Source organism: Falco rusticolus, chromosome 2 (genome assembly GCF_015220075.1).
Source record: "Falco rusticolus isolate bFalRus1 chromosome 2, bFalRus1.pri, whole genome shotgun sequence".
In the NCBI taxonomy this organism is placed as follows: domain Eukaryota; kingdom Metazoa; phylum Chordata; class Aves; order Falconiformes; family Falconidae; genus Falco; species Falco rusticolus.
Genome location: NC_051188.1, coordinates 110,475,057 through 110,502,061, shown reverse-complemented (window position 1 = coordinate 110,502,061; position 27,005 = coordinate 110,475,057). Strand labels below are relative to the sequence as shown.

At 36.9% G+C, this 27,005-nt stretch overlaps 1 protein-coding gene across 2 annotated transcripts in view; it reads left to right on the top strand.

Annotated features, from left to right (window-relative positions):
• Nucleotides 1–27,005, top strand: part of GBE1 (1,4-alpha-glucan branching enzyme 1) — a 167,222-nt gene that overhangs the window by 74,695 nt on the left and 65,522 nt on the right. For both annotated transcript variants that reach the window (XM_037377956.1, XM_037377955.1), the window contains exons 8-9: nt 24,785–24,900; nt 25,154–25,281. In XM_037377956.1, coding sequence (XP_037233853.1) covers nt 24,785–24,900; nt 25,154–25,281 — 244 coding nt within the window. The remainder of the gene's footprint in view (nt 1–24,784; nt 24,901–25,153; nt 25,282–27,005) is intronic.

Below are 27,005 nucleotides of genomic sequence, written 5' to 3'. Positions count from 1 at the left end.
ATGGGTCATTTGCAGTAGGCAGTTCTAGGGACCCAGCCTGGGCGCATTTAATTAACTAGTGTAAATATAGTGCATCAAAACACATGTTAGTGCTAGTTGATGATTAACGTTTAATATTATTTACACTGTATTCTCTGAGGTATTGGAGGTGAGGGGGTGTCGTGGTTTAACCCCGGCTGGCAACCAAACCACACAGCCACTTGCTCGCTCACCCTGCAGCTGAAACATGGATGGGGGTTTATCTTGTATGCTAAATATTTCAGTAGCTTAAATGAATAAACAGACACAGGCAGCCAGTTAATTTCAGTCTCTCCCAATTTTCCCATGTTTGTTCGTTCCTTGAACCACCTTGATTCCTTCCTTTCCTTATCTTTGACTCTTCCCCTAAGCATCACACAACGTTTTTGTGCAACCCCACAATCTCCTTAAACCACTTTTTAAGCAATTCTATACAGTGTCGCTCAGCTCTTATTATTGTGATAAATTTGCCTTTCCCCTGCTCCTTGAGATGTATGATAACCTTTTTTTGCCTGTCTTATCAATTAAAGTTCAGTTTTAACCGTTTCAGGGTCACGCTTGAGTGGTCCCTTCGGTGGCTTGTCACTCAGCAACTGTAGAGTTCTGGTCTGTTGTTACCTGTTAGGTTTTGTGTGTTGCAAGTTCAGTTTACTGTATTTTCCCTTGGTTTTTTCCCTCACTTGCATTGAATTGCCATTAACTGGATATGCTTATGTTGCAGATGTCCTTAAACCTTGGTTCACAATGATGTATGTTCAGTTTGTTGCCAAAAAAGATTTTTCTTCTTGTACTCATTAGGCTATACTCTTGAGCTGACAGTTTCATGATTTATAGGAATTGTAACTGTTTAAGGTGGTCACTGTCTCAGAGGTAATGTTACATAGCATAGGTGAAGTGTTTAATGGAAACTCTTGCACAGTACCTCACAATTTCAATTAAACCAAGTGGTAAGTGTAATAAGTGACTTACACACTATGTTACTTAATAGGATGAGCTGTTTATTATTATTTGGGAAAATTTAACTGATTAATTCAGGGGGCCTTTTTGAATTGTGATTAATTATTATAAAAATAGTATGTCTAATAATAATTTCCTGTTTGAGTTTCTTCCTGTTGATCTTTAAACCAATACCCAAACACTATTTCAGATAATCTCAAAGATTTAATGTCAATACAATGTTATTTTGCACTTTATTTCATTTTATCCTTATGTATGATCAACAAGTGTGTGGTACCGACTTCTCCCGTGAGAAAGTAAATTGAATGCAATTATGGACCTTTCTCTGTTCCAAGCAGAGGCAGCTTCTTCCTATTGGAAAAGAAAGTGATGCTGGTATTGAGTGTTTTGGAAGAATCTGTAAACGAAAGAAACAAGAAGCTGCTTTCTAGATACCACTTAGCAATGTTAAGCTTTTATTCAGAACTGAAGCATTTTCTACATGGGTCCATTCAGTCTGTGGAACGTGCCTGTACTTTTTGGGAGGGACACTGCTGCAGTTACTTTTCATCCTATTTGATTGGAATAGATGCCAGACTGAACACTGGAAAGGAGGAGTGGAAAGAGCTGTGAAGAGGAAAGAAGAGATTAGGAAATAACAGAGACCAGAGAAATTGAATCTATGCTCTAAACTGAGTAAAAAAAAAAAAAAAAAAAAAAAATATGCTCTGGAACACTGAGGCTCTCTTGTGCGTTGTTGCTTATGCCCTGACCTCTAGTGAAATGCAATGTGTTTGGATTTCCTTTTCTAAACTTCTGGGGAAATGCCTCTTCCCTTTCAAGCACAGGAGGCTATGCAGTGAACTGGTTTTGGTCATTTAGGGCTTCTTTAGTCCTAATATCTGAAACACTAAATATTCTATGTGTGTTTATAGCCAGATTTTAAGATTTAAAGGATATAAAAAACATGTTTATTTTAAGTTGCTCAGAACTGATTAAAAAATGTTTTGATTTTTTTTTCCATCTTATTTGTGGGTACAGGACCCAAACAAAATTGGGAAAGAATCAGAACAGATGTTTCATTTAAAATGTTCCTTATTTTTCCATTTAGGCTTTATTGGTGTGCCTGCTAAATTTCATACCAGCAAGTGAGCAGCTCTAGTCTGAAAGAGGGGAGTATAAAAATCTATGAGAGACTCTCAAGTTGCTTGCAGATGTCCAAAGTTTGCTGAAAATAAATGACAGCAAACACAATCTACTGAATGGTATACAGAAACGTTTGCTTTCTGAGACAAATCTCTTCAGCTCATACAGTGCTGGTACTAAATCCTGTTCCTTCTGTAGTGGGAAGAACTGTTAATTCTACAGGTACTTAAACATCAAATACAAAGAATGCTCGATTTACTTAGGAATTGAGAGAAACTAATTCTCTGCCATGAAAGAGATTAAGAAACAATTGCTTTATCAGTTTAGTCTGTTTACATTTTCTTTGAAAGCCAAGATGTAAGTAAATTTGTCTCCCGGCATTTGCAAGATTATTCAGTTGTTTGGGAAGGGGACTGTGAATACTTGCCATAACAGAAGGTGGCGAAAGATCTATATCCACACACAAAAAAGACTATATCCATGGTGTGTTTTAAATACTGTTTTTTTAATATTGTTCATGTAAGTAGAGAGTAGCTTCGAGAAAACCATCAGCAAAACTATTAAAAGGACAACCTGGATGTTGTGTCTTGCACCACAGTGCAATTTAAGAAGATGAAGACATGTTGTATTGTGGACTTTGAGACAAGACTTAAAGAGCAGTAGCATTATTTATTTTTCTTTTTCAAAATCTGTGTTTATACAAGTGTACAAACACTCAACTTTTTGGTAAATTGTAAACAGCAGGTTAAATGATGCTGTTCAAGGTGGTGTCACAGGAGAATAAAACCTCAGTTGCAGTAAAGTGAGAATTTGAAGGTAATATTCTGGCTTAATTGTAAAAAATAACTGGCTAAGTAAAAGAACATTTTCAGTTTAACTTTTTTCAAGACAAGTATTATGAATTCTGCTATAGAAAACCAGCAAAAATGGATTCACAAGTAAACTTCCACTGTCATAATTTTGGCACGTCTTCCCAGTTTTTTTCTAAAACCTGGAACTGGGCGGTTTTTTTCCTCAAATGTGTTTGTTTGATCAGTTTTCCTCTCACTGATCTTCATCCCCTCCTGGTTCTGTCCATGCCCATCCCCCCCCCCCCCCCAGCAGCCAAACCAAAACCACAAAGCCTGAGTGAGGATTGAAACTTTCATATCTTTTGTCTTGGTTCCTATTGAAAATGTGGCTTTCCTGCCTGTAAATTCATGAAAGGGAAATGCTGTAAGGCAAAAGGGATGCCAGAAACTCTGGACCTGCAGTCTAGCTGGCACTGTCTAATTAATTTTGTGGCAAATTAAGTGCCTTGTCTCTGTTGTGATCCTTTTTAAGATAGCTCACTCGAAATACATGTAAACACCGTCCCATCTTTAATAAATATTCTGCTTGTAATTAATTTAGCACAAGGTAAGTATAACAATTTCTCCTTCCTAAAATCATATTTGAAGATTATTCAGCTGCCGAGTTCATTAGAAGTGATGCTGTAGACCCAGGAGACCAGGTGGGATCACAAGTAGATTGGTTGATTGTTTTGATTTAAATTCATTTCTCTGTACAGCAATGTGTCTAAAATACTAATCAGGCAAAACAACTTAAAAAGAATTGACAACAAGGTATTACCTAGCAAAGATAAGTTTTTGGTTGTGGGTTTGGTTTTTCTTTGTGTGGTTGTTTTTTTTTTTTTTTTCCAAACACTACGTAATTAAAATGTGTAAGTGATGCTGCCTTTCTAGGCTTATTGAGATTAGAGAGTACTGTTTTGATTTTTAAGGCTCTGTATTCCTCTTTTCTGATTAGACTTTGTTAGTTTCTACACTTTTAAAATCCAATTCTAAGGGATAATATGCGTACTGGTACATTTCTGTGAGCCTTTAGAAATAATGGTAGAAGTAAAACTCGGCAGAGATCATGTGATGCCCTAGGTTTTGTGTTTGGTTTATGGGGTTTTTTTGTGTGGTGTTTTTTTGTGGGGTTTTTTTTTGGTGGTTTTTTTTTTTTTTAATACTGTGACCCTTTTCAGCTGAGCACTTTGCCAAAATTTTAAGTTCTTGCTCAATCTAGAAGAATTGGGTATAGAAGTCAGAGGTTGAATTACATTCTGGTTTTAATTACAGTCTGTCCTAGAATGCATCAGTACAATCAGCAAGAGATGATGTTAGTCAGAAGGTTCTGGCGCCAGCAGACATCCCTGCCATCTTTTTTCAGGCCCTGTTTTCAGTGCTTTTTTTTTAGACTGGATTTTATGTGTCCATGCTTTGCTTCTTCTGTGAAGGCACCAAATCACAACTAGTGGGAATCCTTTGGCCTGTCCACATACAGGTGCTGTTCGTATTTGTTGACGATATTCTCTGTTTTGGGAATTAAGGCTTGTAAGCGCTGTAGAGGAAATGAAATCTACTTAAGTCATGTAATGGGAAAAATCTGTTCTTTTCTTTAGTCTTTTCTTTCTCCTTCGATTTTATGAAGTCTCAAGTGACATCCATACCAAATGTGCTTTGAAATGCTCCAGGTAGATAAGAGTTCAGAGAATAAACACTGTGTCCCACGAGCCAGTTTACATCAGGGCAATAGATGACATGCTGGTCCCCTGCTGCCTAACCAGATGTTTTCTCCAGCTTGGTCTTCTGAACTGTTGGTGGAGCAGCTGATCGTGGCTCAGTGTGCTGCTACTCTTTCTTTCAGTTCTTCTTAACGTGGGTTATAAACTAGTGTAGTTCTGAAACTGCATTTAGCCCTGCTGTCAGTGCGGCAGAAATAGGGCAGCTGTCAGGTACCAAAGCATGTGGTTTAGTTCTGGTTTAGGTGGCCTGTCCTCCAGTTTGGCCCTCCAGAGCAGTGCGGGTCACCTGAAGCTTCTCTTCCCGATCCTGTGGTCCAGCCTCTCTGCTTATCTCCGGTGCTTTCTTGCATCTGAGATGGCACTGCACACCCGTGTTTGAATGCTGAGACAGTGGCCTCTTCTGCCACCCAGTGCTTAAATCCTGCGTGGACTTCATGGTGTATTTTGTGGGGGAAAAAGGTACGCTGATGTCAATAGATAGCAATTTACTTCATCTTAGGATCTGACTCCTTAAAGACATGTTAGAAGATCAACATGTCAAAAGATCAACATCTTTAGCAGCATCTGTTAAGGTCAGCGTTTAATTTTTTTCCTTCAATAGCTGTTCTTTACCTTTCTTCTGATTGCCAACTTCCCCAATCCTTGGCTGCCACTGGTGTAAAATACATCTCTTAGATTAGTGCTTGGTTAGTAGGGCTACCTTTATGGGCTCATAATTCTCTTAACATAGCTAATAGAGACTTTTTTTTTAAGTAGCCTACAGTCAAATGAGCTCTCCTAAATATCTGTGGAAGTAAGAACTTGTTGCCTTATGTGAGAGCATCACCAATGGTTTGTGACAGTTGGTTTTCAGGAAGAAATGGATATGCTGCTACTCTACAACACTTGCACATTTAGCATTTTAAATTGACATAATTTATTTTTGTGATACATTTCTATATAAAATATAAAATTTATTTATAATTACAAAATAAACAATATTATAATTGATGCTTTGTGAAGTACAATGGTGTTAAAGATTATGGTTCCTTGCCTAATGCACTAAAGGGAAGTCAGCATATCGACATGAGTTACAAAATGCAGATACCATGGTATGTGTGTTCTTACCATCCATCTCAGAGTTGCTTTATTCATGCATTTTCTGCGAACTATTGCTTATTAGTTAACACCCACAAAGGATAGGTATGACATAAAAACTGCTAGTACACTCATAGCTTCCAATAAGACACCAGGAGAGTCCCTGCTGGCCAGGCAGGCATCAGTCAGATGGGAGAAAGGAGGCTGCTACTACTTGTAACAGTTCCTTGATGGTGCTGGGTTATCCTCTTCAGGCTCCGTATGATTTTCTTTTACAGTTTTGCACCTTTCTGTGTTCTTCCCTTTGAATCTTTGAGCTACTAACAAACCTGTCTTTGTTTGTAACTTTACCTTTCTTTGCATAGCTTGCATCGAAAGACTTTTTTGCAGCTTTCCCTCAACTAAGTAATTTCCTTAGAAGTTTAAACTATACAACTTCTGGGACACAGTTGATCCCCCAGTCGGGAGGTAGGGGAGAGGGAAATATACGAGCGGAAAGTTACAAAAGAATTAATGTGTCACACAAAAGAGCTGACTTTCTGGAGTGTAAGTGTAGTCACTGAAGTGTTTTCTGCAGATTCTGAGGATTTAGTCAGGTACAGATGACGTTCTTCCAGATGCATTTATGAAGTAGTAATGACATCCAGTGGTATGTCATGTTTGTCACAGATATGTATTCGTTGGAGAGATACCTTGGCTGTAATTCCAACTAGTTTAAGGGTAATGCCGTGATAGTTGTCAATGAGCTAGATTATCAGTCATGTGATGGATTTTTTGGTATATTATTGATTCTAGGGTAATTACAGTAAGAACAGGGATACAAGTTGTGTTTCATGATGAAAAAACCTTCAGCTATGCTCATTTTAATTCATTTCCTGCCAGTCTTCCTTCACTAAATTAGTTTAAGAAAGCTCTGTATTTAGAGATCCCCATAAATGCATTGGAATTGGATTTGGTTGGCAAAGATTGTTTTTTAATGACTCTTTTAAGGAAGCACTGCTTGTGGTGTAATAGTGAGTGAAATATTTTTTTTTTCCCCCCAGAGTTCATAAATGTAATTATTTTGATTACAGACTGACTTTTAAAAACCTGCCTGCATATGTTCCTATCATTCTGCTTCTAACAGACTGGCTTTAGAGGGTGACTGTAAAGGCACAAAAGTATTTTATAAAACTTAAACCTTAAGACTTTCCATGTATTTCAAAATCTTTGTTTCTTTGTATTTCCTTTTTTTAGTAATCATTGTGTACGTTAACAAATAAGTACTTTCAAGTATGGGGACATTGCAGTTAATAAATTGCCTTTCTTGAAGGGAATGAATACCGAAGCATTGACAGAAGGGATGATACATCGGAACTTACTGCAAATATAATCAGAACAACTAAAATAATAGCACAAAAAAAGTACTATCCATGAGCTTATGATTTATGGTATATGCAGTCTAGACCTGTTGTAGAATTGCTTTATATTTTTAATTAAACATTCATCTAGAAGCTTAATTTTTTACTACGCTGTGCTTAGATTGAGATCACATTCTGGGAGGCTTTAAATCCACAGATGCTCTGAAACAGAGCTTCACTTAAGAATATATGTAATTTTCTTTGAAGTGCCTCATGTTAACCTATAACATAGAAACCAGAGCTTTGTGTGCAGGTTCTGAAATTTAGCTGCACAAAAAGTGGTATAGTAATGAAGCAATATATTGATAAGTGAAGAAAAGGCATACTGAGAAATTGCAGTCAATTGTTCTAAATTTTGTCAGGTAGTGTATTTTGCAATATAGAGGTCACCGCTTATAGCCAATTAAATTCAATCATATCTTGAATAGACTCAGTCACTCTTTCTTGAGGTTGATTATGATATTTCAATAAAGATCTAAAATTAGACAAGATTCAACACACTGCCGAGAATCATTCTTCATCAGTCTAAATGCAATAATGATCTTGCATTTAGTAGTCCACATGTAAATTGACAGCTTTTACAGCATTCTTGGGTGATTGCTGCAGCAGGTTACGTGAGCGTATCTGTCGTGAATGGAAGATTGTCTGGGAAAAATGGTGATGGTTGTATAAATTTGAGATGAGGGACAGGTCGTAAAGAAAATCTGCAAATGAAATGGAGAATGTTGACTTTCTTATAGTAGGGTTTCATCCAAAGAAGTTCTAGGCTGGAGGAAGATTAAGCATAATACTGCTCATGGCAGGGAAAGAAGATGGGATCATTAGGACTATTGTCCTTTCTTTACTTGCCTTTCTTTTTTGTTCATAATTCTAATGTATATATGTTGTATAACGTACAGATCCACTTGAAGTCCATTTTTAAAAGCTCATTGGAGAAAGTTGGTAACGGGATAAAACAACTACTACATCTACAAAGTAGAAAACAACTATCAAAATGTTGTATGCATTTCTGAAAGTCAGTAGTGCATTTATGGCCAACAGATCAGAAATGATCTGCAAATAACTGTGTCAATCTGTTATATTACTTTCAGTTCTGAAAGGGCTGCCATGTTTGTGTGAGGAGTGCCATTTCATGGACTAGCATAAAGACTGAGTTCCCATCCCTAGAAGTTGATTGAAATGGAAAATGGGTGTCAACGTATCCAACAGAGCTGGGCAGCCTGCCACTTCAGGTGGTACCGCTGCTCTGTACTACCAAATTGCTTCCTAGCTGTAGCCACTGGCAGAGATCAGTTTTGGATGGGACTATGTTGGTGATTCTGTGCACAAATTGAAGGAGGATTTATATGGACTCATTCCACTTTACATGGATGTTCTCTTTAGGATTATTTAAATGCCAAAATGACTTTGATTTTGGAACTAATGTGTTACTGAGATAAATTTTATTAGACTTCATACATACAAAATTATTGGTGAAATTTTAATGAAGCTACATTAACTGGTTCAGCTGTGATCACATTGCAATAGTAATGAATGGACTGAGAGTAGCTTTTGCTGATTTTTCTTTTAGGTTCTGTTCTGGCTGATATGGTTATATTGCAATTCTGAAGAACTGAAATAGTGTATCATGTCAAATATGTCCTAATGAATAAGGAAAATGTTGTATGAAAAGCTTTATCCCTGGGAACAGAGCAAATTGTTGTAAACCAGGTTTGGAAAAAGACTTCAACTTTTTTTTTTTCTCCAAAAAAAAAAAGCATATTCCACTAAACTTGCTTGGCTACCTTTTTTCCTGTGCATTTGATTTAGGCAGTTCCTTGTAAAAAGGTAGCTTCCTAGAATTCTCTGGTTCGCCATGAGATTTGCAATCAGACATCTATTTGTCCTGGTTCTTCCCTGTATCTCCTCTATGATAAGGAGGCTAATTCTTTACCCAATATTTTTATATATCTGTGGGACAGTTCCTTAAAATCTTTTAAATATTGGTATAAAATTACTTAGAAACAAAAGAAATTCATAGTTGTAGAAGTGATTTTTACAAGTTCAGATAGTTGACACAGAAGGGTTTTTTAAGTTATTCTACTACAATTAATGAGTTTGGTTGGGAGTGAGGAAAGTGTACAAGTAATACTCTGTAGACTTCTTGATTTCTTCAATCTAATTATTATGCAGCAAGTCCTGTCAAATGTAGTTATAGGTATAGATACATATGAACAAATAAACACAAGAATGAAAATGTACATACATATAAGAAGTCACTGCTATGTGCTCTACTGCTTGTCTTCTGTAGGAGAAAAGTTATTCTGGTTGAGACAGTCTCATCTGTTCAAACAAAGAGTTGAGAGTGGAGTTCTCTGGATAACTACTAAGTGGAAGTGTGGGGGGGTTGTATATATAAGATATTTAGGCATTGTGGAAGGCTGTTGAAGAGAGTGTATATATCAGAGGGCTCCACCATGAAAGGGGGAATGCCCTTGGCTTTCTTTATTCTTATTCTGTCTTTATTATCTTTTCCTTTAATATATGTAATGAAAGTAAAGTAATGACTGTTGTCATTTTCCCAATTAAATAAGCACATTAGAGAACCCCTTCTTGGCTGGAGGGATTTATGTAAGCACCGTAGAATTTGTCACTTCGTGATGTTGAGTAAAGCCGTATTCCTTTCACCCTGTCACAATGCGCGTCCTGCACAGCTAGACACTGGGGCTTGTATTTTCAACCCACAAAGCTTCAGAGATTGACATTATCATTTACCATTTTCTTCAGTGCTTTACAGTGATCAGCTTTTCCCCCCTTCTGTTATTCAGTAACGTTTTATTAACACTGTAGCATGCCTTTAATTTGGGGGTGAGGTTTTAGAACACATTTTAGCACAGGCTTAGTAGCAGTAGTATACCTAAGTATAAAAGAAATATAAAGAAAATAATAATAAAAAACTAAAAAGAAATATAAAAGTCACCAAGAAATTTGTGTGTTTTGAGGAAAGAATCCATTCATTATTAGGCTATAATTGGAAATAAAATTATGCCTATGAGGACTATTCAGTTGGGACATTTGTTTTGGTCAGTGTTACATTTCCATACCCTGACATTTTGCAAGCAAGTGGAGACAGTGCTAAATTCCCCCTTGGCTTCCCTTCCCTTCCCTCCCCTCCTTTCTCTCATGAAGGAAAAAAAAAAAAAAAGGGAAAAACAATTAAGTTTTTGTTTCATTTATGATGACACCACATTAGTCAGAATGGTAAATAATTAGAATAATAAATAACAAGTAGAAATGTTCACGCCAAGGACATTTTTACAAATACTTCATTGCTTCATGTACCAAGGTTGTCTAAAATAATGACTATTTTTGCAGATCTAAAAGTAGTTGCAGCTACAAGCCAAAACCACTTCTTATTCTGAATTATGTAATTTAGAATTGATGAGTTTCTTTTTAAATTTATTTCGTTTGAAATGGTTTAAGCTTAGACTTTCAGAAACAAGTACTTAAAGCTGGTGTTTAAGGAAATGAATAGCATTAGTTTTCAAATTGCTAAACATACAGTTGGTCTTGCAGACAACAAAGATAGGTGAAATTGTTGAAATTTAGCTCGATGTTGAATTGCCTACATACTTTCTATGTTCTTAGAACTGGTGAATCTGAGTAATCAGTCAGCCAAACAGTGGAGAAAAATAAAATTCAGTGATTTTTCTCCCCTTGTCTTCTGGTTTGAGTGGTTTTATTGCATATTAATCCAGATTTTTAGGCTTTTTTCACTGTGGCATCTCTGTGGGTGGATAAGGACTTGGGGACAGTACTGGTGGGTGAAAAATTAGACATGAACTGGCAATGTGTGCTTGCAGCCCAGAAAGCCAGTGACACCCCAGGTTGCATAAAAGGAAGCATGGCCAGTAGGTTGAGGGAGATGATTCCACCCACCTACTCTGCTCTCACAAGGCCCTGCCTGGAGTACTGCATGCAGTTCTGGGGCCCTCAGCACAAGACAGATGTGAACATATTGGATTGGGCCCAGAAGAGGGCTACAAAGATGATCAGAGGGCTAGACTACCTCTCCTGTGAAGAAAGGCTGAAAGAGTTGGGATTGTTTAGCCTTGAGAAGAGGAGGCTCGGGGGAGACCTTACCATGGCCCTTCAGAACTTAAAGGGGGCTTTTAAGGAAGACAGACATTTTACCAACGCCTGTGGTGGCTGGAGAAGGGGCAACCTTCTTAAACTGTAAGAAGGTAGATTTAAATTGGACATAAGGAGGAAACTTTCTATGATAGATTTGGCGAGACGCTGGAACAGGTTTCCCAGATAAGTTGTGGATGCTCCATCCCTGGAAATGTTCAAGATCAGGTTGGATGGGGCTTTGAGCGACCTGGTCTAGCTGAAGATGACCCTGCCTGTGGCAGGGGGGTTGGACTAGATGGTCTTTAAGGTCCCTTCCAACCCAAACCATTCTGTGGTTAATACACAAGTTCTAGTGCACTAATCGGACATCTTTCAGCAATGTAAGTTAATTTTAAAGTGATCAAAAGATACTGTTGCATTGCCTTGTGACTTTCCAATTCTGTGTTGACTTGAAAATGTAGATACAGTACTCAAAGATTTTTGAGGTGTGGAGGAGTGTTTTGTTTTTAAAAAGTTTTCCAAATAAGCTGTAAATAGTGGTTTATGCTTTTTGTAATTTATATCTAATTTAAGGACACTGATTATCCTAAATCTGAATATCTTCAAGATATTATTTGGGATTTCCATTGTCACAATTTAATATCAGAGGATTAGTGCGAGTACAGCTGAATACATTTTTGAACAGTATCTTTCCCATGTCTTTGGTGGAACTTAAAATTTGGTGGCTATAGAAAGAGTGGGTATGTTAAAACATATGTTCAGATCGCAAAAGGTTTTAAAACAGGTGCTTAATTCTTTAAAAAGAGAATCATAGATAAAGTATAGCTGTGAGTCAATAAAAAAATTGTTGTAGCTATTTTTGCCAGAGACAATTCAAATAATATCTTGCTACATATTATATACTAAAGTTACTGTAACAATGTTATAAATGTGCTTATTGTTCTTGTATTAATCTTCATGAAGTGCAAATTATGTAGCTGAAATGATAGTTTCTAGTAAGAAATCAAGATAAATCCTGTCTTTGAATACAAACCCATTTTTCCGTTCTCTTACGTGGAAAAGTATTTATGAAGCATGCAGAAAGCAGTACATTTGCAAGCTCTCAACTCTATTGGCACAGCTTAAGATGAGCTGATATCTTTCTTTAATTACATTCCTGAAGCATTTAAAAAGTGCAGCAAATTGAGAAATACTGCTGTGCACTTAAGAGCGGATTCGTATTTAATAGGAACCCTCTACTTCTGATCTTGTGTGCTGTTTTGTGCAAATGCAACAGCTTTGCATTTTGTGCTTGCTGAAAGATAATAGGGGCTGATGCACGTGTAAGTGTTTTGCCAGATGGCTGCTTACCTCCACAGTCATTTCCTGAATCTCCTGCTAGGGATGGAATGGGACAGTCTTCAGGCTCACAGAGCCTTCCACTGGAACTCTTCTTTTTCTTTGAAGGTTTCGTTGTACAAACTTTTCTGCCCTTTATGCCAAAGTCTGTCATGCAACTGAGCAGTCTTGTCCCATGGCGCTGGAAAGAACATTTTGGACTATATCCAGAACAATTGTTTATGCTGAGGATAAAATCTACAGGTTTTAGAGGAAGTAATCTGAGCTTTCTGTTAGCTAATATTAGTTTGGAGAGTGAACTTCCCTTACCTCCTGCTTCCCCCAGGGAGGAAGTCTGTAAATTACCATTCAGGACTTGGAGTCAGTATCTTAGAAGCCTCCTGTAATGTCTGTATTTTAATGACAATTGATAATTAACACTTTGACCTGTCTTAAGATTTTCTCGTTCTTTTACAGATTTAGCATTGCTACCAGCTGTCCAGTTGGGAGGAAGGGCAGGGTAGACCTTTGGTCAGCAAAATACAGACAGGCAACTGATACTTCAGGGGTCCAATATGCCAATGTCTGAGAGACTAAAGTGAAAAGGATATTCAGATAGTATTTTCTTCTAAGTAGGTCTCCTGGGATGGTAAAATGCAAGTGACCCCCTTTTCAGGCTTCTGTATGTAATGATAATTATTCCTTATGAGACTGGGTTTGCTATGTTAACGTAAGAAGTAGCTGACACAGTTCATTGCTTGAGGATTAATGTTTTGATTTTTGATTTTCAAGGTAATTACCTGTTTTCAAAAAAGTAATCTGTAATAGCATATGAACACTGAATGGTAGATTGATACGGTTTTGTTACTGTATTCGTGGTATATATGAATTGAGTCTTTGTGTTACCATTGTAGCGACTATAGTTCACTGTCATCTGCATACAGAAAAGACTTCTCAATCATCAATGCAATTAATCTTTGGAAAACTAGATATTTGGTGATATATTTATATTAATATTGAATTTTTTTCAAGGGCAGAGCTCTGGTGATCTGGCTTCACTTCAATGCTTTTGTTTAGGTGTTTTGGTCTCTTCTATGAAGAAATTTATGTCTTTGCTTCTTAAACTCCTGTTGCTATTCATCGTCATTAGTAACACCAAAACTTCCACCTGAATTCAAATGAAAACAGTCTGTATTTTCATTTGGAAATGGCATAATACCAATACTTTAAATATTTTGTGTGTGCCTGCGTGTTTGTTTTCAGGCTGGCATTCTTACACATCATGTTTACCACCGGCAAAGAGAGGGGCTGGTACTTTGTCAGCTGTAACTTTGGTTTCTGCGTGTTTGAAGGAGGCAGCATGCTCAAAATCTTACCTTGGCTTGGGTGGAGGTCGCAGCAGCATTTCTCAGCTGTGGTTAAACTGCATGATTGCAGGAGACAGCCATGCTTCTGCTTACTACTTCAGGCAGAAGGCTGGGAGCAGGTGGTCAGGTAGGAAATGCTGAGGGGAGGGTGGTGAACCAGATGCTGTCCTCAGTGTCCCCTTGAAGTCAGTTGTGGGAGTGTTGGTTTGGGAACCAGTACTTTAAAGTAATAAATGAGATTAGGTTTATAAAAAACATTGTTTCATACATTAAATAAGATGGTTTTGAGTAATTAGAGCTTAAAAATATTAACAATTTGCCACGTTTGGTATTTTGTTACTGCTAATGGTATGAATTGATTGAGTATAGTTTTGCCTTTCTGTTTAGGGAATATAGAAAGTCAAGGATGATTGTTTTCTATTTTTATACGTGTGTATAATAGCATAGTATTTCAGGGGAGAAAAACACCTCACAACAAAGAAGGTAAATCTCTCTGGACATTTGATTCTTCACAAATCCCTTTTTTACCTCTGGTGCTGTTTTCTGAACTATGGTTCCAGCTGTATCCTGCTGTTCAGGGTAACGGTCTCTTTAAGATTGTGAGTCACCTGATATGTAATAGTTTGTTGGCTATTCCTACACTACATTTAGATTTAATTTGAAAGCGATCCCAGTGCTGAACAGTAAAATACTTCAAAATGTTTTGAAATCTTTGTTCAATTCTGGAAGTTGTGAGTTGCATTAAACTGTGTGCAAAATCCTGATGGTACATTTGAAAAGTTGTGATTTAGTTGCAAGTTGCAGAAGAACAGGTTTTGTTGGTTAATATGCTGGGTTGATTATGTGACTAAAGAAATGTAGTATTCGCTAAGAAGTTTATTTTGGATGAAAATAATCTTAAATGTTCTTAAATATTTTTATTAGTGTATAATTTACTTGGTTAGAACATGAGTGGTACTGTCCTAATTTTATCCAAATTGTAGCTGGAATCTATATAGGCTTTATCAGCACTCTAAAGGGTTTTTAAATTTTATTTTTGAGCCGTTCTCCATCTTAAAATGTGTGTGTTGTGGAGGCTCTGTTGAAACTGCAGGTAATTGTCTTCAGTACTTTTTTCTTTCCCCCCTATTTATTTTAGGAAGCACTCTGAGCAAAAACCATGAAGAATATTGAATTTCATTACAATAACTACCTATCTGTTTTGCCTCCAAGGCTGTTCTTATATTCACATTTTGCAGGACATAACTTTCACTGAGTAATACTTGAATTATTGCTTCCATTTTTATGGCAAATAAGTGAATGCTTTATTTACTATTATTTAGTTTACTCTTACTGGTGTAGATAGAACTAGCTTGAAAAATTTGTCTAGGACACTGCTGCTTATTAGATATAATAAACCTATATATATATAGGTCCATAGTTCGTCTGAGGGGAAAATTTGTCTTTTTGTGCAAATGGCATTTCAGTAAAGTTGTGAATATTCATAAGTCTGTTTAATTCATTGACAAAATACAATAGAGCTAGTCTATGCAGAATCAACCTGCTGAATTAAGATGATGGATCTTTCCAAAACATTGATCAAACGTCTCAGCACTTCAAAATTAAGTCAGAGTAGTAAGTCGCTTCCTGACCATATCATCAGAATCTTGCTCCTTTCTGGGTTGAGCCCACACCCGATATTCAGCAAAGAAAGCTTGCTTTTTTTATGTGCAAATCATCTTACGTTTTCAGATACCTGTAACATTCTTGGTGTGTGCACATGTCTGTGTGTATGGTAGGAATAGCGCTTCTGATCTGGAATTGGATGAGCAGATGATCAGCGTTCAGCACTTGGAGTAGAGTTCACACAGTGCAAGGCTGGGGCTGCTCTTACCTTGCTAGTGCTTGAGAGGAGTCAGCTGCCGAGGACGCACAGCACTGTGTCCCCAGGGCCAGTTATAATGACTTTGGGAGAACGTGCAAGCAGAAATACATACTCTCATTTTATTCTTTCCCTTTTTTTTTTGTTTGTTTGTTTGTTTTGGTTGGTTGGTTTTTTCCCCCTCCCCCCTGGACAAAATGTTAGGCTATCTATCACTGTTTACCTGGCACATGTTCAGTCACCCTAACTGACCTCTCTATTGTATCATCTGTGCCACTAGCTCCTGAAGGACCTTACTGTATAGTGCTGCTTTGTGCCAACAGATGAAATAGTATTGGGGGGAAAAAAGAAGTAAACATGTTCTTGGAGAATTTAAAACTACTGCTTGTATTTGAATAAAGGATGTGTCTATTTCTAAGAAATATTTTTCCCAAAGTAATTGCTGAATATGAATCAAGGCTAATAAATGCATATTGCTATTACATTGTTTACAGCATAGTGCATGAAAGTCTTTCTCCCCGCATAACGCTGGATTTGTAGGGATCAGGATTAGTGTTTCCAGAAGGGGTATTCTGTCTGCCATGGCACTCTAGAGTTTCGATTTTAACTAAAATGGAAAATCCTCTGCACCTTCAAAGCTGCTGTGCTTGTTTACATTTAAAAAATCAAAAGCTATACTTAAATGATTTTTTTTTTTTTTACCATGATTAAACCAGGAAAACTATTTTGGTTATTTTTATTTCTTAGTATTTTGGTATTTTATATTTATTCACTTCTCAGAATATCAAATTACAGCTTGATTATTGGATGTCACAAAATACATGATATAATAACCAGTGCTTTGTTTTTTTAGAATTTTTAAATAGAAAAGTATAAAATTATATATATATTTGCCAGTGGCTTCTGCAGAATTGGAGTTTTGCCCATGAAAAGGGCAGTATAGAAATAATTATGCAATCCTGTATGCAATTAATTTACCAGTATTAACTTTTATGTTGCCTAATAGAAGCCAGTATGATTTAGTTTGTGAAAGGGCTTCATATCTTCACTGAACAAGTTCTTCCAAATTTGAAAATAATCCTTCCTTCACTTAAACTTCTCATGACTTTTTAAAACTCAAATGATTAAGGAATGTTTTCCTGACGACTGGCCTTGATATTCTGAAATACTTTTGAGCTTTTCCATCTTGATTTAGGGAATGGGATGTTAATGCTTTAGCAAAGATGTCTGCAGCAAGTATTGTTAAAAGCATCCATTAGTTTTAATTGTTACAGGAAAGATTTTAGTCTTTCAGTGACTTATGTGATAGCTTTGTAATAACGTAATGTCATTGGCTTTCTAATTATGATGACATAATTCCTTAATTTCTGTGGCTAAGAATAAAACCACCTTCCTGGATTTAGATATGCCCAGGTTACATGTTCACTGTTCATTTAATCTTTACAAATGCAAGATTCCAGTGTTTCTCCAGCACAGATTTATGCCTAATGGAGGGTCTCACCCACCTCTTACTTCATACTGCTTATAGTAGTGAGGCACTGGTCACCTATGGGGTTTTATTTTTAGCATTTTTGCCTCTTATACAGTCTTAACCTAATGGAATAATATCCTGTAAAAATATAGAAATCATTTTTTTTCCTATCAGCCCTTTTCAAAGGTCTGTATCCTTCTGTAAAAATGCTCAAAACTGAGAACAAGTGGCTGTGAAAGGTCTTTCATTCCTGCAGCCACCTGTCTTTCACCTTAATTTGATATTATTCTCTCTACGAGTGAAAGGCATTTAATAACTGTGAGAAATACGTGCCTGAAAACTGGAGTTCAAGATTACCTAATACCATCTTGGAATATGGAAAGACAGAATCTTGACTTCCTTAAAAACATGACTGGTTTACCCCCATCTGGTAATGTTTGCGTCTACCTTCTCCTGTCTACCCAGTTTTATACAAAGCGGTGAGATTGTTTACCCTAAGCTCAAGCCATTTGGGAACTTCACTTTTAGGGAAATCAACTGCCTAATGGCAACTGCTGTGGTCGGGAAAGCTGCTTAAGCAGTTCATCAGAAGTTCAGCTCCTACTGGGAAGAGGACTGCTATCAGTGACCATTCCTAGATTTAAGCACCCTTTTTGTTGAAAACAAAAACAAAGCAAAAAGCCCTGACCTTTTGCATTGCTGTGCAGAAGGATCTTACTTCCCAGTGGAGGCTGCTGTCTGGCTCCGTGATGCCAGTCACTATGTGTCTGACGGTTTCTGGACATTGATCCCAAGAAGGGCTGGGTTTTGCTGCCACCACTGCTCTTCTCACGGGTGATAGATTTAGTGTTGGGGTTGATACTCAAATACCTGACCAGAAACAGATCAAAAGGGACCATTAACGGGTCACATGCATTGTGTGTGACATTTTGTCACCTCACTGTGACAACATAAATTAGGAATGACGTGTCTTCCTGTAGGTCTTTGCTTTAAGTCCATGAGGGCTGGTTAGTTTTTTTTCATTGTCTTTTTGGGTAGTGAGAGATTCCTGAGAGCCACAGCATTGGCTGTGAATTACAAGCAACTTTTACACTGATTTTTCACAGTGACAAAGTCCTACTGAGACCCCATCCCATTTACTTGATAGAGTGTTTCAGACTTGCATATAGGGACTGCACCCTCTTCTGGCCGTGGGGCAGACTGTACTTCAGACCAGTTTAGAACATTTACTGTGTTCTGGTGCAGACTCTGCTCTTCTGTGAGATTAGTAAGGTGGTTCTCTAGGACAGACACAAATGTGTTAATGTTTGGCAGCTCAGGTAATCTAGCCCTGCTTCAGAGGGATGTTGTCCCTGTACCTGCTGAGGTTAAGATTGGGTATGCTTTCAAATGCCTGCCTTTTAGTACCTGGTCAGCTTTGCTTGTCTTTTCTGATTTCAGATGTTGTGTTCTTTATTCATTTATTTCCTTATAGTTCAGATGCTTTCATGTGTCCTCAGTGTAGGACCTTCTTCCCTTACTGATGTCAGAGTACTGTCTACTCATGCATGAACCTGAACAGGCTGATGATTTTAAAGTTGTTATTGCATAGCAATTACAGTTTGTCAAAACCCTTCATCTACTTGTAGCGATGTATGTGCATTCTTTTTCAGTAGTGGGTCCTCTTTGTTCCATGGTTGGATCCTGAGAGTCTACAATGTCCATCAGGATTTCCTAAGTGAGAACATTTCATTAGTTGTAAGGAGAGTTGGCCATGAAATTTTTAGTCTAAGTGATCTAATTGGCAAATGAAACTTTTTTTAATGTTTTTGGTGTCATACTGGACCTTAAGGAAAGGTAAAACTCTTGAGATCCGTCATGCACCATTACTTGTGTTATTTAATGCTTCTTTATTTGAAATGTCATTTAAGAGAGAATGCTGCTTTGCAGACCAAACATCAAAAGTTACATGTCTTTTGTATGGCACTGTGTACACCTTTGCTCTATCTCAATATATAAGCTGTTCCAGCGTTACGAATTCTATACAGGTAGCAAAGCACACGTAATCTAATAAAGTGAAACACAAAGGCCGTGGTATGGATCCATTTCTCCTTAAAACAAACAAGGTTTGTTTGAGAACAGAGGTAAAGTGATAAGCAATTGATTGTAAGCACTAAGTGGGGAATGAGAAGACAGTGGGGTAGTAATTAGGATATTTGATAAATCTGAGGAAAAAGCTCAGGGAGCTAGGTTTAAAGAATATTTATTTTAAATTCAGAGACGTCAAGAAAAAAAAAAGTGGCTCTTTATCATTGATATATGATACTGAAAAATATAGATAAATATTCTTTAATGATCCAAGCTCTCTGTTAAGGAAGTCTTGAGCCAGGAGCAGTGGGCGACTTAGAGAAGTGGGAGCTATCCCCATTAGCTTGCCTAAGAAAGTGCAGTTATCCATATGGTATAGGTAACTTCTTTCCAAGCTTTCTGTAAGCAGAGATCTACTGCTACTGAAAGTGTTAATTTCAAGCCTTGTCCGTGTACAAGATTGTGATGGGCGAGAAATAGAGACCTGATGGGCGAGAAATAGAGACCTCTACGACTTAGGCATCTAACCTGTAGGTTCTGTCTTGGTCCCCAGATCACCTTCACAGTGCAATGGCTTGAACTGCTTGGCCAAAGGGATCTTGACCACACTGATTGTCTTTTGGGTTGGTTGCCTTTGGTAGGGATGTTTAAAAAAAAATCCGTTTCATCATATTAATTTATTTTAATGATATCCAAAATACTGTGGCACTGTGAAGAAGAATTCAAGAATACTGCAAGTATGTTGCAGCCATTCTGAAAACTTACCAGCTAAATTTTCCTGCATCTGGGAGTTGGAGTGTCGAGAAGACTGTCCTCATGATTTTTGTCAGTTGTTTTCTATTTATTTTAAAATAATGTAAAAAATAGTGTCTTACGCTGAAAGTTTAGTCTTCTGTAATTTCTCATCTATGGATATTTATGCCACTGCTATTAATTAGTATTACTTGTTTTCAGAGTAAGCTTTTTTCTTAAAAGTTATTTTGTGTCCAAGTATTAACTTTGAAATGTGAGTAAGCTTAGCATTGCTGAATAGAACAACTCGTGTCTTTTCTGGCTGTATGGGGTGCAGTCATGCAGTGTCCTTTCAGAAGTCCCAGGTCCAGAAAAAGTAGCACTCTACATGGGCGCCTCTAGCTGTTATTGTAGGGAAAAAGTTAATTCACTGCTTCTCTTCTTGGGATTGATCCAGGGAAAGTGACATGTTGCTTCTGACCTCTTCTACTCGCAAATTATCATATACCCCAGGCGGGCAACTCTTTGGTTTGTTGTCTGCACAGTTCGTTTTGGACACATAATGCAGCTTGGATCACCAAGCAAAAGCTCTTTAGGTCTGTTAACAACTGTATCATGTTCTGTTGAGTGAGAGAAATGTGTCTGTTCCCACAGAGTGGTGTTCGGTGTAATTAGGAGCGCAGGTATGGACAGCAGTCTTAACAGCGTGAGTCAGGATTGTCCCTTGACTAAAAAGCAGGCACCTGCTGCACTGCTTCAACTTCTCAGTCTTTTACAGCTAGAGGTAGCTTGAGGTCTTGGCAACAATATTACCTAGAGGACAGTGAGGAATTACTTTTCCATGTAAATGAAGTATGTTGAAATACAGAGAGTTTATTCTTTTTGTTGTGGTTTTTCCAAATAGGATAAGACTGGGTATGCTTTTGTATCACTCTGATCAAAGAAAGTGCAGCTAGATAACAGGCAAACTGGTTAACAGCAGTGAGTGAAGAACATCCCTGTATCAAATCTGGATGTTTAGTTCGTAAAATAACTTGTACCAGATTCTGTGAAATTTAGCATTATCAGACTGAGTGCCAGTTTCTTAATGTTTATCAATCCATTAGTGGAATTTAAGCCAGTCAGCTGTTGAAAAGTTTGGGGATGATTTGAAAAGTAGTGTTTAAGCAATTCAGCGCTACTATGTGTCAAGTTAATTAAATACTAAGAACTGAAAACAGGTAAATAATCATAAAAATCTAGATTCTTGTAAGGTCAGCAGTTCCGCTCACTTTCTAGAATATAAGCATAAATGCAGTTCCTGAATGTCAACATTAATATGGTTCAAGAATTACAGCTTCAAACTGTTTTAGGTACAATCAATATTATTTTTTCTCCTTAGTGACAAAATTAAATTATTTAAATGCTTTACTTGCATCTAAATATTTCATGGTCATTATGGACAGGAATTTAGAATTCTTACAGTGAATCATTATTTTGCTTTTTTATTAGTACGGGAGGAAAAAAGTAAATGATGGGTGTGACTTGTAAGCAATTTCACAGGTTTTCTGCTGACCTAATACAGGAAAGTTGTTAAAATTCTTGCCACCTAATGAAACCAGGTCATCTAAGTATGTACTCATTTTACTTTTTCAAATGAGAATTCAGTTTTTAAAATGTGTGACCAGTTGGCCCCAAAGGGGAGGGGAAAAAAACCAAGACTTCTCTGCGAACACCACCTTTGTTTTGAACGATGTCTGAGTGAATTCTGAATGACTTAAATTTCTTAGTGTAAATCAGTCTCTTCCTTAATGATAATACGGGATATATTTTCCTCTCTTAGTTCATGCATGCATGCAATGAAAGAACTTTCTCAATTTTATGGTATGCAAAAATGTGAGATACTCTTAGGATATAATTTCAGATATGGCTTTTGCCCAGAAGAAATTACATTCTTAATGAATGCTATCCTGTTTCCATATCTGTCTGTAAAATTACGAGAATGTACTTCTTTTAGAAATGTTTGTGAATTATTGTCTATTGTGGATGTATTTCAATTATGCTATGATTCTGGCCTCCACTGGCATTCTGCAAAGTTATTTGTTACTTCTGTCAACTTCTATTTCTAATGCTGCTGCTCCCATAAACAAATTGACTTGGATGAAATAATGAATCTCTATATGGTTTGTGTGATTTGCATATTTCAAAAATACTATTATTCTGGCTCGTGTTACAGAGCTGTGTAGTTATCTCTCTAAAAGTCAATATGGTTGCTAGTATTTGACATCCTTCCTAGAAATTATCCTAAAACCAAATTTTTCCAAGTTTAGAAATCAGAGTTAATATGTTTATTTATTTATTTACAATCTTCTCTCCCATGTGCAATCAGATGCTTGGAAAACATCTGCTGCTCCTACTCAGGTTTTTGATCTCATCAATTTGCTAACTAATCTTTTGGTTCAACAAATTCATCTTGTTTGTTCTTATCTGTAGTCACTTTTTCATGTAAGTCATTACGATTTATTTTCATACTGATTGTCCATTTTTTTCAAAATAACAATCTTCAGTGCCAAAAATGGTGGAAAAAATTACATTTCTTATCCATTTTGGGACTCCTGTGTATGTTTTACAAATGTACAAATCCTCTTCGCTATGTTAAGAACTTCAAGGTTATGTAATCAGGCAGTCTGTAATGAGGAGAAGTAAATTTTAAGTCTGGCTGGTGCTCGTAGCAATTAATCTACTCTTTGTACATGCATTATCTTAATTCTTTATGAGAGTATTTTTATTGCAATGCAGCTACTGCTTTGACTTTGCTCACAGTGTTTAGCTTGCAGCAAATAGCTTTCTGCAAATTTGATGCTGGGTCAGAAAAGGATGCAGTGAACATTTGCAGAGAGTTGTATTTTTGTGACCAGCTTGCAGGACTTTTGATACCTTTCTGTTCCCTTCAATATCAGAGCAATCTCTCTCATTCGTTCATTGCAAATCATCTCACCTGAGAAATAAAAAAAAAATATATAAAGGGTTCTGTAGACAAGCTCCTGACATCTTCCTAGTATAGTGTCGTCTTGTGAATGGGATTATTTGGGGCAAGGCAGGGGAACGTGATGGTGGAAGAAAAAATCTTGTCATTCGTGCATGCTCAGAAAAGGTACTGAACTGAGGCAGTTCACATTGGACTGAATCACATTTCCTAAATTCGGAGTTTTTGATGTGGTAATATTTAGCTCTTTATATGCACAAGTGTAGTATCTGTGTGCAGTACATGAAAAGAAAAGGAGAAATATTATAGTCCTATTGAAATAAATAAGAACTGGCTCTTTGGTGAGATGAGGATTTTGCCAGCTTTATGGTGTGCCCACAGCCTCCCCATTGTTTCATGTAATGCCATCAACTCCAGAGTTATAGCACCCCTCGTATGAGGAAGGTTTTGGAAGGGAGGGAGGAAGGCAGGGACATTTGTTTTGTCAAAATGGAGGTTTTCCTCGTCACAATTGCCTCATGAGTCTACTGTTGCTGATGTCTGTTAAATAAAGCGTAGAAAGGGTTTCCTTCACTGCCTTATGCCAACTACTTGCATCGGGAAATTTTAAGAGTGATGCTGACTGCTTTGTTGCTCGGTGTACCCCTTCAGTCTCACCCACCAGAGGATGGTTGGTGAGACCCTGCATGCTGCTGGGTAGCTTGCATTCTTCTCTGAACAGAAACTTGGTAGAAAGTGTCGTCGTGGATACGCTGTCTTGGGAAATGGATTAGGGAGAACATTGACAAGTGTCGCATACGTGGGCAAAACAAGTTTCAGTACCTCACATGGTTGGCTGATTGGTGAACTCTTTGGAGCCATAGCTTGCAGGAGATGCACCTGGGGCAGCCTGTGCCAGGGGTGGCACCAGGGTAGTGACATGGAGGGTGAACAGTGAAGAGAAGGTATGGGGGTCTTTTGAAGCTTTTGAGACCAGTGTCCTGGAAGAGAATGTGATGAACAGTAGGAAGACTGTTCCTGCAACTGTTTTGTTCTTCAATATGAATTTTGTTCACAAATGCCTCTGTGTGCTTGCTCACTTTGGAACCTCTTTATATATATATATATATAAAAAAAATTATTTCATGTCTGTGCTTTGTGTGTGTGCTGTACCCCATTCCTGTTGTTCTGAATTTCAGAAAATACCTCCTCAGCTTCCATAAGTTGGTTTACTCTTCAAATGTGCAAATTTACAACACAGTAGGTGATTTGGTAATCTACTGGTGATTTTTAAATAATTGGGGGGTGGGGGGTGGGGTGGTGAGCATTGGAAAACAGCTTTTCAACTTTATTATGCCTAAAAATTTCTGTTAATCCTTAAAATCTTGGACAAGATATCTTTCCTGTTATGATTTTCTTCCCGTTTCTGTAAGATCTTTTCCTACAGAGTATAACCATCTTTAGAGAGGTGAAGTACAGTGCCAGTATGGGTACTAAATGTAGTATATGTGTTCAAACAGTCACCTATTATTGGGTGTCTGTATACTTAGTTGACAATTTTTCTTAAACCTGTATTTGCACTCTTAAAATTACGTGCAGTAAAAGACAAAGATTTAAGGAAGAAAAATATTTTAGGAAAAGGCTAATTGAAAATGGGGAGGGAGGCATTAAAGTGGTATGACGTCCAGTACACGTACTGGTTGTGCAAGTGGGGAGCATGGTATAAGGAACTCTAGTTGATCCCAGGTTTCTAAAGCTTTTCAAATACATTCATGTTATTTCAGCTGGGAAGTTTTGAGATTCCTTCTGTCTAATTTGAGAATGTGGATTGAAGACTATCGCTTTGATGGATTCCGGTTTGATGGTGTTACATCTATGTTGTATCACCATCATGGGATTGGTAAGTAATTTAAGCAACTCTAATCTCAACAGTCTTGTTGCATCTCAGTTGCTGTGGAAATAGTGCTATAAAGTTCACTGGAATGCTCAAAAAATTCCAGATGTGCTAATATCTTGTTGTGCTGCTATATGGATAGATCTGAAACTAGGAATAAATTTGGTGCTTACAAAAAGGCATATTACAAAATAGCTAAGTTGTTTCCTTGTTTGTTTGTTTAAGTGACTGTGACCTTTAAAACTTCCTGTCTCATTAGGCACAGGATTCAGTGGAGATTACAATGAATATTTTGGCCTACAAGTGGATGAAGATGCTTTGTGTTATCTCATGCTGGCCAACCACATGATTAAATTCTTGCATCCAGAATGCATAACCATAGCGGAGGTAAGATCAGAATTTGCCATCCTCAGTGACGTTAATATTGATTAGTTTGCTTTGGGATGTGAATTTCCGGTTAATTGTCAAGTCACACTTCAGGTACTGAAGTAGTGACATGAGCTCAGAGGTATTAATTAGTGGACAGATTTCGTCTTGTGGGGAAAGACAACTGGAATATGCACTTTGGGAATATTCTCTGCATTAATGGGTCATTAATTAATGTGAGGATTTCTTTTTTTTTCTTTTCTTCTCTTCATCTCCTTGAACTTGTAATGAGATTGGTTTTTATTAATTTATTGCCTTTGCATGATTGCCATTTGTCACTAGCGATTCATGGTACTAAAGATTAACAGCCCTAGTGTGGTTTTGCATATTTTGAATTACGTTGGCACAACTGATAATTCCCCTTCAAAATAAATGTGCTAAAATTATAAATGTTGAATGTGCATGCTAATTTAAATTTAGTATTAATTTTATTCAAGTCTCTGAGGGAGTAAATAGACTATATTATGAGTTGATTGAGATCAATTTTTGACTGTTGGCACATGGAAATTCTAATGGTACAAAACACCAGAGCATTGAAGTTCTATGAATAGGTATGTTTTCTCTAATATTTTTATTTAAAAGAAAAAAAAAAATAATTTAAACCTTGAGGATTATTATGTTACTATATTTAAATAATTCTTTTCATTTAAAGAATTGCATCCTTCTGATATCTATCTTGATTTCTAATAAAACTTTGTATTACTTAAGTGTTACCTATTTATCATCAGAAAACAAAATACTGCTTAACTTCATTTTTTACTTATGGTAAAGTTTTATATTCTAGACAACAACTTGTAAAAGTTTAATGATAAGCTATCAAAAACAGCGTCTGGTGAGCAGTCACTAGTAAACTTGAGACAGTTTCATTGAGCTATATGTGTATTTGAAGTAAAATTTGTGCATTTTCTAGGTGGCTTTAGATTATAAGCATTCTTACCAATGAAATTCTGAGTTCGCTCTGCTTGTATTACCTGGCCTAAAAGTTTTTTCTTAGTAAGATGTGTCTTCGGTTTCTCTTGCTTGAGTTGAAAACTGCTTCTATTTCAATATATCATTTTCTGCCTGGGGGAGTCAGTACACAAAACAGAGGATTGATCAATGTACTGCATGGTTAAAGGAGAATTTCAGAAGGAGGAACTATTGACATAATTGAAAATTATGAAAGACAATGAAGAATGTCTGCTTGCCTATAATGATGATGGAATGAGCGCCACATGAGAAATGTTTTTGTCTATCCATAACTGATTGTAATACATACCTTAATTATTTTGCTGCTTATTTTTACCGCTTTTTAATATTCTGTTTATTTGCTGTCTTAGTAATTTCTAAGTTTTTAGGTATTACTGACTATATACTTGGTTTTGATTTTGGCCTTCTAAATATAGCTGTAATTAAAGTTTTGTGTTATGAGAAGAAAAAAACATTAGGTAAAGTTACATCATGCCTAAAGTAGCATAAAAACAAACAGGCAAAAAACCTCTACCGCTATGATTTCTGGGTTTTTTTTATATTCAGCTCATTTAAAACTGAATCTGAACAAATGCTTAGGCATTGGCTCTTTACATTAGTTGGAATATATACTGAACAATTAACACTGAATCATTTTTTTTTTTGTGTTCAGGTAAAAGCTTTAGATAGAAATAAATAGTACTACATTTGGAATTTTACTTCCTAAAAATCTGACT